The sequence below is a fragment of the Grammomys surdaster genome, unplaced genomic scaffold (assembly GCF_004785775.1).
Source record: "Grammomys surdaster isolate TR1022 unplaced genomic scaffold, NIH_TR_1.0 211, whole genome shotgun sequence".
In the NCBI taxonomy this organism is placed as follows: Eukaryota; Metazoa; Chordata; class Mammalia; order Rodentia; family Muridae; genus Grammomys; species Grammomys surdaster.
Genome location: NW_021604656.1, coordinates 5,232,075 through 5,242,776, shown reverse-complemented (window position 1 = coordinate 5,242,776; position 10,702 = coordinate 5,232,075). Strand labels below are relative to the sequence as shown.

The 10,702-nt window shown below is 53.0% G+C and overlaps 1 protein-coding gene across 1 annotated transcript; it reads left to right on the top strand.

The window, feature by feature from the left end:
- The first annotated feature begins 8,970 nt into the window (after positions 1–8,970).
- Positions 8,971–10,498, top strand: Neurog1 (neurogenin 1). Its single transcript, XM_028771954.1, has one exon. The coding sequence runs from the start codon at positions 9,215–9,217 to the stop codon at positions 9,947–9,949; it is 735 nt and encodes a 244-aa protein (XP_028627787.1). The 5' UTR covers positions 8,971–9,214; the 3' UTR covers positions 9,950–10,498.
- The last annotated feature ends 204 nt before the right edge of the window (positions 10,499–10,702 follow it).

Here is a 10,702-nt window from a genome sequence, read left to right as displayed (position 1 = left end):
GCGCTACTCTGTGATGTGACGCTGTGGAACTGTACCCACTCGTGAGGCTCCAGGGTCAGGCAGTACACCGCTCATCTAGGACTGTGTCCTCCCCCGCATCGGGCAGTCCTCCCTCCAACCCCTGCCCCCACCTCCCCTTCAGATGCAAAGTAGACATATGGCTCATCTCCATCTTTGGAGGAGGTTCTGTCTAAAGTCGTCCCAAAGATTCAGATTGTATGACAAATCACGTTCTAGACTATCGTGGCGAGAAAGCCGCCAGGCGCTTGCATCATTACCCCCAGACAACAGCTTCATTAGGCTGAAAGGGAAGTTTGCCCCAGTGCAAGCGCCGCCACTGACCTGGGCCCCTCTCTTCCCCATTGTCTGTGGGCGCCACGGCTCGCGTCTTCATACCATATGGTCCATTTGAGCACCCCACACTGCCTTCCTGGGGAAACAGGCATATTGAGAAGCATTGGGGTAACCAGCGGCCTGCCTCCTGAGTCCAGGGGCGAGCCTGGCAAGGAGTGAGGTAGAACTGGATGAGAAGATGGGGACCAGGGGTCTCAGGCAGGCCTGAGTGCACGTCTACTGCATTTGGAAGCTCCTCTGAGGTCCCTGGGCTCCAGGCATTTCTTCCCCACCCCCACCCTCCACCCCAACAACGACAACAAAAGTCGATTAAGCAGAACTGACAAAACCTGAAAACCAGGGTATCCCTTTGGGAATATTCAGGAGTCTGATTTAACAGGAACTGTGGGAACAAGGCCGGGAGACCTGCTTTTGTTCCTAGCTCCCACACCATCTTCTTGAAGCTTTGCTCCAGGAGGCCTCTAGGACCCGATTTCCCCAAGAGGAAGGAATCTTATGCAGCCCTGCGCAGAGAGCCAGGAGCCATCAGAGGGCACCCTCGAGGAACAAACTTTGGAATCCGGAAAGCGACCTACAGAGACCTCGCTGACTTTTCTTTAAGAGTAAGCAAGAAAGCCGGCCAGTACTGGTACGGTGCTTGGTTGGGCCGGCCAGCCCGGCGGATTAGGGCCAGGATTAACATTTTAAACTCTGCCAGGCTCCCTGACTCAAAGATCTGGCTTGCTAATCGTATTACTATCCCTCGGATTATTGCCTTCCTCTCGGCAGAACAGACTCTAAAATCAAATTGATTAAAGTCCCCTCGGGTTTTCTCTTATCTCCTTTGGTGTGTAGGGAGGGACCTGGGCTTCTGCAGGAGCGGACTTTGAAAGTCCGATCTCACTTCGTATTCCGCTCCTTCCCCCTCCCCTTTCCACGCTAGACTACGGTGAGAAAAGGAACGACACGGTTTCTTTAGTCCCGCCCCCGTCAGCTCCTAATTCCCGGTCATTTATCCCATATTAAAACTTCTTTAAGTAAGAATGGACCAGCATCAGCACCTGCTATGCAAATGTGGCCAAATCCAGCAGGGCCGCCGGGCGTGCGCCATTCAGCGCTCCCGGCGGCGCCGCGCTGCCCTTCAAATGCAGACGCGCGGGTCTCGACATATTGGGGGGGGCAGGGAGGGGCGGGGCGGGGCTGGCTAGCGGGGGGGGGGGGGGCTAGCTAGCTGGAGCCCCCTCGAATCACCTCTCCCCTGAGGCTTTCTTCCCTGACACTCTCTCCTCCACCTACCTTTACTGTTTTCTCCCACTGACGCCAAGGTCGCGATGCCCCGGTGTCCCCGGAATTCATCCTTGCGCCCCAGCCTAAATCTAGTGTGGGCTTGGTGTGGCCGCGTCTGCGATGGAACAGGAGTGGGACAAGGTCCCCTCTGACTCCCAGCCAGCCCCACGGTCCCCGTAGCTCGCTCCCCTCCGCAGGGAGGCCGTGCTGTGGGATAACAAGGATTAGCGAGATGGGAACCATTGAAGCCCGCCCGGTCCTCACGTGGCTACAGGCTCAGTCGCGTCTCGTGCGGCTCTAATCCGCTCACGAGAGGAGCCCGGTCGCCCGCATCGGGGCCGCGTGCTTGACCAGGCGCGGGGTCACTTGGCGCGTTCCCGCTCTCGCGCTCCAAGGACCGGGCGTGGGAAGAACCCCGGCGCGAGGGTCAACGATACAAGGCTTGGGGGGGGACCTCCTTCCTCCAATTCCCAATCTTTATTTGTGGCCCTATAAAAGAAACGGTGAAATGCTGGCTCTCCGGGGGCGCCCAGCAACAGAGAGGACCGAGGCGTCCCAAAGACATTCAAAGCGATAAATACACTTGCGCTGCCCGCTTGCTCTGTCCCTTGGGGGCGTAGAAAATGAGGCGCTTTCCTCCCGCCCTTTAACTCGAGGGGAGTACCAATAATTCATGTATGTTATAATTCTTCATCGCCCCTAGGTAGTCTGGGAAAACCAGAAGAAAAGAAAATGCCAGAAAGTTATGGTAAAACTTGAGTTGCCTCTGAAGTCGCTTTCTTTGCCCCTGCTGCGAGAGTTTGAATACCGAGAATGGCCCTGGACTGTAACAAACAAAAAGACCGAAGAAGACAAAAGGTTTCCAGAAAAAGGTTTAGCTAGAAGACAAGGCTAGCGAAACTGAAAGGAGGGGGGGGAGCATTTACAACGGGACAATAAGTGTACTAATCGCTTTGATATATTATACAAGCCCAAAGACTCAAAACATTGTGTAATTATTTATAAATGACTTCTCCACTCCTGTGCATAATACAGAGGAAAGAATAAAACCGCGGGCTACTCTCAAACCATTTCTAAATAGACCTGGTTCAAAAGGAAGCAGAAGTGTTTGAAATAAAATAATTAATGGTGGATTTTATGGTTGTCTCATTAAAACATTTTAATTACTGCAAACAAAATGCAATTGTGTTTGAAACCTGATGTGAAGTTAGGTAGCCCAGTGTTGAGATCCTGAAAGAGGCGAGCGCTTCGGTTTCGGACTTTAGTTTTGAATTCTTTGCGTAGCCATTGAGGTAAATTTCATGTTGACCTCTTCCGCTTGCTCCCTGGCCATGTTCCCACACTTGACCAACACACAGCCAGTGGTTTTCGATTTTTCTCTCCTTTCCACGACAAAGATATTAAGAATTACAAATACACAAGGCAGTTAAAAATAAAATGTAGTGAAAAGAATTCTTGGTGACTTGGCTTCCTGTGGCAGGTGCAGGCTGGCTACAGAAGCTAACCCTCCACAGCAGCGGAGAGGCTGTCCAGCTTTTCTAACTTTTCTATAAATCCAGAAGATTTAACTTCAAGAAACCTCCCAGGGCAAAAACTCCAAGGCTTTGCAGGTAGTTCGAAGTTGATTATCCCTGGCAGCTAAGTATCTGAGGATTCCAGGCCTCTCAGCAGAGGGGGTAATCACCTCAGCCCCTCCCTTTTCAGTTCTGAGCCTGAATCCCGATGGGCCTCACTGCACAAGTCAGCGAGCACACCCCTTACACCTCCCCCCTCTTTTTTCTCCCCCAGTCTCCCTTCTCCCTCATTCTCCTTTGGGCACAAAAAGGACATTGTTTTCTCCGTGATTGGCCTAAACCACAAACTTCAAACTTAGGGCCACCCTACTGTCCCCCTGCACACCAGCACGGGCCCAACAGTCCTTCCGACTTGAAACCTTCTTGAAGAAAGCATTTCTTTAGTCGGCAAATATCCCAGCATTATCTCTTATCTCGAACTAGAATAAAGTCGATTTGCATCAGAGCCTCCACCAACCCACAGATTCCTCTCACAGTTGTGCATAACATACACGAGAAACACACCGACACACAATGCCAGGGAATCTTCACGCAGACATCTCCGAGGTGGCAAATGCATACAGGCAGCACTGTATTCAGCAGGGCAGGGGCCGAGGGGGGCCTCCATGGATTTCGGGAAACCATGGATAATTTGCCATTTTCCCTGCCCTGTCACTGAAAGACCCCTCTGTTTCGCCCCGCCTGCCTCGTGTCCCCCCGCCACGTTACACCCCCTTCCACAACTGTCATGGGTCATCAATAAAGAAAATGGGGAATTGTTTCCCCTTTCCAACCCCACCCTGCTGCTCTTCTGTGGAAACACAACTGCCTATCTGCAGTGTATTTAATCAGAGAGAAGGACCCACCGTGTCTGACGCCGGCCTTCCCTTCCGAGGAGCCCTTCCTCTTGAGCCAAGGCACCTTTTCTGGCCTTTTATTCCCCCCCCCCAAAAAAAAAGAAAGAAAGAAAGAAAGAAAAAAGAAAAAAGAAAAAACAGATTGTGAGGGGTTGGTGTTTTTTTCCCCCAAATGTCACTCACAAAACCAATGCCACCCCTCCCCCCAGGTAGCTGCAGAAATCAAACAAAGATTGGAGTGAGACGTTCTTCTTTAGAAAGCCTGGCTATCTCCACAGCCTCACTTTCTATCAAATTCCCCAGCAAGGCTGCACCTGCAGACATTGGCCATTGCTGACCGCACATAATTTAGCGCAGCATACTGCCACGCCTTGAGCAGCAAGGCCGGTTTTCCCGTTCAGAATTGCAGCTGAGAGTCCATATATATTGGACTTGGAATTAATATTTGATTTAATCAATCAGAAGTGATGAAATGTGATCATGTGCCCTGACACTCAGACATCATGAACCCCAAACTTGTCCTTTCAGAGCAATGACCTGCCACCCTGGTTGCTAGCAAGGAAATCTCTAAAAGCCTGCTTGTTCAAAATCAGACTTGAGTGTTTCTAAGGCAGGTAGGGTGAGTGGCACAGAGGCCACATGGACTGCACTGCCTCCACAAAGGGCGGCAGGCGTGTGGATCCTGACTTAAAAAGAAAGGCACTGACAGAGCTGAGGAAGATGTGCCCCAAACAGCAACCTGGCTCCAGCCCTGGAGATCCTATAAGCACTATAGCTTGTCATTTTAAAATCCCAAAGCTTGTCTTGTAGGCAGCTCGTTGGTTTTGTCTACGTGTTGAGCACACTGGTATGTGTGTGTGTGTATGTGTGTATGTATGTGTGTGTATGTACACATATATGTGTGTGTTTATAATTTACCACCACTTACCCCTAATCTAGTGTTTCTCAAAATAATAAATAAATAAAACAACAACCCTTCTAGAGAACCTGCCCCACTCTGACAGCCCTTCCTCCCATTTCTTACTATAGAAATCCTGTTTCATCATTACTTAAGGTGATCCCAGGAAGGTCTTCTCCATAAGGAAGTAACACTGCCTCCCTGCCTCCCCTTGGGAGCCTGGAGTCAGGTTTCTAGAGTTACCTACATGTGCCTCACCCAGAAACCCTGGTGCAGTCCTGAGTCTTTTCTGACATCTGTTCCGCCCACCCTTACTTCCCTGTGGATTGACAGCTGGATGCTTCACCCATCAGCCAAAACACCTGGTGCAGCATCAGCCACCTCAACACCTGCTGTGGTTGCATCCCTTACCTGCCCGTATCACATCCAATTATTCTCTGGGAATGGGAGCGCCCACAGACGTGCACCTCCCTAGAAGGAATATATCCCCTCATAGAAGAAGCAAGCCAGCTCTGCCCTCAGAAGACCTTATAGGACGGACCTTAGAGCAGAGGTCCCTGTATCCTAACCCAAAGTGCCTTGTGCTCACCACTCCTGTACAGAGGAAGCAGCTGCTACAGGAGCAGGAAGTGCATGCTGGAGATGTCCATCTGGTCAAGCCACTTGCGGTCATGTAGGAAGGGTGGACGATGAGAGAAGAAAGCCTGGCAAGAAGGTATCCTCTGTGGTCAGATGTAGCCCGTGTCAGTCAGGACACGTGGCTCTCTGGGTGGCAAACAAGCTATGGCACTTGTGTGGCCAAAATCATTTGGTTGTTTCTTGTCTCCTCTGTCAATGTCCTTGCTCAGTGAACATGGGACAGATCTAACTGTGCCATAGTCCTGCTCAGAGAGACGACAGGAGGAAGAGGCAGGAAGGCCATTATAGCCATTCAAGGCCCACCACAGTTGCCTATCTTCTACTCACAGAAGCCTCCCACCCTCACCCAGATGGGTCTCTGTAGTCATTCCACTCCCACCCCCACCCCTGCCTAGACTGTCTATTTACAGCCGATTCTTCCTTCAAGTCTGACTCTGAAACCATCCCCACTGCCTTCTTTCCCTCAGGAGGCATTCTTCAGATCTGTTCCTTAAGGTCTCAACACTATGAGCCAATTGCTCATTCATGACTGTCCTTCGAAGCTATGTCTCCCCTCTCCAAGACCAGAGGCCTCTTCTCTTCAGAGACCTGGCCCAGGCCAGCCAGTGGTAGGTGCTTACAGTGTCTCTGCTGGAGACCTGTGACCAAAAAGCATGACACGGGATTAAAGAGCAGTAGCTGTGGAGTACCTGGGGTAACCTGGGGGAAAGACCTCATCTCATACCTCAGTTTCCTGTGCATGAGGTACAGGGACTGAATAAATCAGCTCCATGAGTTCTATTAGCCCCAAACAAAAGTTAGGAGTCAGGAGTCAGACTGTCCTCAGACAGTCGCCCTCAACTTTCTGCACCCCAGGCTATACACCAGCCAGCCGAGAGCAGGTCATCCACCTCCACAGGAAGTAAGTGCAAGTCTATAGGTTTTGGAGACGGACCTGCTTTACTTGCTAAGCCACAGACACAAACCTGGCAAACGGAGCCCAGTAGCTCCACTCGGCAGACTGGCTGGACAGCCGTAGGAATCCAGGAGAATAAGCTTAGAAGACAAATAAAAGGAAAATGTCAGGGCCTGGACAGGACATCCACTACCTCCTGGTCACCTCTTTTACCTGTGGCCAGTGGCTCTTCCAGTTTGTTGCCATGATTCAAGTGACCTTTAAAAATGTCACCTCACCAGCTCAGAGTCAGAGTTCAGTCTGATGGAATGAACTTTAAATTGCATGGCCTAATTGTCAGAGCAGGGCAGTGAATTCTCGCACTCTGGCACTTCGAGAGGCAGGTAACCAAAATCCTGATTGCTTACTATTCCAGTGGTGCTGGTCAGACTTAGAAAAGGGCCATCATGGGTTCAGTGGTGACCCTCATAGCCTCACAATGTACCCTAGCTGGAACAATAGTTCTGGAAGATGTAATAAGAGTGAAAGCGTCATCTTGGATTCAGCAGTGCCCCAGAGTCCTGCAATTCTCCTTAAGAAGACACAGGGTCATGTGGAAGGACTTGGTGAAGGCAGGAGGCAGAACTACGTGCTTCAGTTATGAACTAGTGACCAGGACATCCAGGAGCCACAAGAAATTGAAAAGGACTAGGCCTCCTGGCATCTTGGTTTTGGGCTTCTGACCTTCTGAGCCTCAGAAGAACAATCTTCTGTAGATTTAATGAACCCACTGTGTAGTAATTTCTATGGAAGCCCCAAAAAGTAAATAGAGTGCCTGGAACTGTCACAAGGTCAGGCTGGTGCTGGTATGCTGGAACCACCAGAAGCTGTCACAGGGACAGAAAGAGGCAAGGTTTACCCCAGAGCTACTGTTGCACAACTCCCAGCAGCCCTTGGGCTCAGGAGAATGCCCGAGGATCTGTCAACAATTACTTACTTTTTCTTGCATAATCTGATTACAGCCATTTCCTGTCACTCCTTACAAACCACCTCAAGCCCTTATCTATAACCGTGTCCTAGCATTCTGCATAAGTCGTATCTATGTTAGCTGCTGCAGAGGGAAGGAGCCACGGGACAAGAGCTAGCCATAGGGAAAGAGGCTGTGCCTTCTCCACCAAGGCGCAGGTGTCCTGGACAGAGCCCCTTTGAGGACGACAGGCAAGGCCTGAGGCCTCCACTCAGATATCATGGAGGAGGGGGGCCTCCAGGGTGTTCCTTTTGTTTTTAATACCTGACCCCACAATCCAGGGTTGTTCCTTAATAAGTAACTCCTCTCAGGTGCATCTGAGAGGCTGCCCAGACCTCTCCTGCTGTCTGGCAAACAAGAAAATAACTCGACCCACAGAATGAGGACATTCTCTGGACTAGGTAAGTTTATAGGCAAATTGGCAGAAGGGGTGGGGACGGAATTCCACTGTGTGCTTGCTGCTCTCGTGGGACATCTCTCTCCTGGACAGAAGCTAAGTCCCTTAGCCATCTGGTACTGGGGTGGGCCCCTGAAGCTAGCGCCATTCCAAAACGTGCGGCACAAGAGAATTCTTAGAAATGAGGAGAGAAAGGTTTCAGAAGAGGGCGTTGGCATAACGCCTGTTACCTCATGAGTCTTTGAGGAGGGGTACGCGGGCAGGGCGGAGTGGGGCCAGTAACCAGAACAACCTGGGAATTCACTGGGTCTTTAGGTCTTTCGCTTGTTCTCTTCTTCACTAACCTTAGCGGAGCAGAGACACCTACCCCTTCCCTGAGACTTGTAGCTGTTTACTGGTCCTCTCTCTCTTATGTCTGTTTGGATGCAGATGGTCACTCAGAGGGCGCTGCTCACCGCAACCCGCACGATTTCAAAAGCGCCCCGTGTGACAGGACCGCCCGGGGACCTACGAGTACGTCCAGAGCTACATTTGTGTCCCTTCATCTAAATAAAGAAACATCAGGTGGCTTGGAGAGAAGAAACCACTCGCTCAAATTCACGAGGGTCTTGAACAGCAGGAGAAGGGATGCGAACCCAAACTCCAGCCTCAGTCCGGGCTCTCCGTCACCCGCCGCGCAGCTCACACTTTCTGCCAGGGCTCCGCCTCCTCATCCAACCCCGGCGAGGGGCACCCGCGCGCCCCTGGGAGGAGTGTGCCTCGGCCGGCCGCTAATCGCCCCCGGCCCCCGCCTTCGCCCGGGTTTCCCTGCCCGAGACGCCCGGGCCTCCCTCGCTTGATCCGGCTCCCGGGGCAGGCTGGGCCACCGATTGGCCGGCGATAATTACGGGCACGCTCCAGGAGGGGGGCTGGGCGGGGGCGGCCTCCCGCGAGCATAAATTATGCAAATAGCAAGCGCCGCACGGGGCTGACCTGCCGCCTCTCGCCATTCACCCGCGCCGCCTCGGGGGCGGAGGTGGCCAGGGAGGGGGCGCCCATTGTTGCGCGCCGTACTTAAGGGGTCCTGAGGCCGGTCGTGTGCCACACTCGGTGCTCACACGAGCTGATCTGATCGCCGGCGACATCACTCGGGAGACCAGCCCGGCGCGTGGCCCCTGCAGGCGAGGCGACGAGGCCAAGCCCATTCCTTCCCTGAGCCCCTGCGATCTTCCCCGGCCCTCGAGCCTGCAGCAGGCACAGGCTAGCCCCGGGTCGTACGGACAGTAAGTGCGTTTCGAAGGCTGTGTCCTCGGCCCACACTCAAGCCTTCTAAACCTCCTGTCCGTCGGTCGGTCCTGCACACTGCAACGATGCCTGCCCCTTTGGAGACCTGCCTCTCTGATCTTGACTGCGCCAGCAACAACAGCAGTAGTGACCTGTCCAGCTTCCTCACCGACGAGGAGGACTGTGCCAGGCTCCAGCCACTAGCCTCCACCGTAGGGCTGTCCGTGCCAGCCCGCAGGAGCGCGCCCACCCTCTCCGGGGCATCTAATGTTCCCGCTGCCCAGGACGAAGAGCAGGAGCGGCGGCGGCGGCGAGGTCGCGCGCGGGTGCGGTCCGAGGCACTGCTGCACTCCCTGCGGAGGAGCCGTCGCGTCAAAGCCAACGATCGCGAGCGTAACCGTATGCACAACCTCAACGCTGCGCTGGACGCGCTGCGCAGCGTGCTGCCCTCGTTCCCCGACGACACCAAGCTCACCAAGATTGAGACGCTGCGCTTTGCCTACAACTACATCTGGGCCCTGGCTGAGACACTGCGCCTTGCAGATCAAGGGCTCCCCGGGGGCGGTGCCCGGGAGCGCCTCCTGCCTCCGCAGTGTGTCCCCTGTCTACCCGGGCCCCCGAGCCCGGCCAGCGACACGGAGTCCTGGGGCTCCGGGGCCGCTGCCTCCCCATGCGCCACCGTGGCGTCACCACTCTCTGACCCCAGTAGTCCCTCAGCTTCAGAAGACTTCGCCTATGGCCCCGGTGACCCCCTTTTCTCCTTTCCTGGCCTGCCCAAAGACCTGCTCCACGCGACGCCCTGTTTCATCCCGTATCACTAGGCCTTTGTAAGGCAACATCAATACTTCCTTCCTCCCCTAGTCTAAGAGCAATAGATGGGGAACCGTCTGAAGCCTCGTGGACCACCCTTAACCCCAAGTGAATGCTGGGAGCTTTAAAGGGGGGGGGTGGATGGGGATACCTGACAACTTGTTAGGTTGCTGCACCCTCGCTGAAGCTGCCCCTCGGTCTGTTTCTCCACCACCAGCACCGAGGGCGCCCCCCCCCCCCCCCCCCGGCGGGTGGGGGTTTTTTTTTTTTTTTTTTTTTGCACTTTCTGAACTTCACAAAACCTCCTTTGTGACTGGCTCAGAACTGACCCCAGCCACCACTTCAGTGTGTTTTGGAAAAGGGACAGATGAGCCCCCGAAGACGAGGTGAAAAGTCAATTTTACAATTTGTAGAACTCTAATGAAGAAAAACGAGCATGAAAATTCGGTTTGAGCCGGCTGACAATACAATGGAAAGGCTTAGAAAGGAGCCACAAGGAGTGGGCTTCATGCATTATGGATCCCGACCCCCGCCACTGTGGGCTTGCTCCAGGAAGAACCTGAGTGTTTGCAGAGTTATTCAGGCACCGGGCTGGAGGGTACATTAATTTATTCAGGATGCTTCATTCATATGAAAATGTATTTTTGTACATAAAGAATTTATTCTATTATTATGAGCTATTAAAGTTTACATTTTTGTACTGCAGATGCTTCGTGTAAATAAAAAAAAATAAGAAAAAAAATAAGTCACCCGCTTCCTTGCCT

Bases quoted from the DNA above. Each gene is read 5' to 3' on its own strand.
- Neurog1 (XM_028771954.1), top strand. From the start codon at position 9,215: ATGCCTGCCCCTTTGGAGACCTGCCTCTCTGATCTTGACTGCGCCAGC.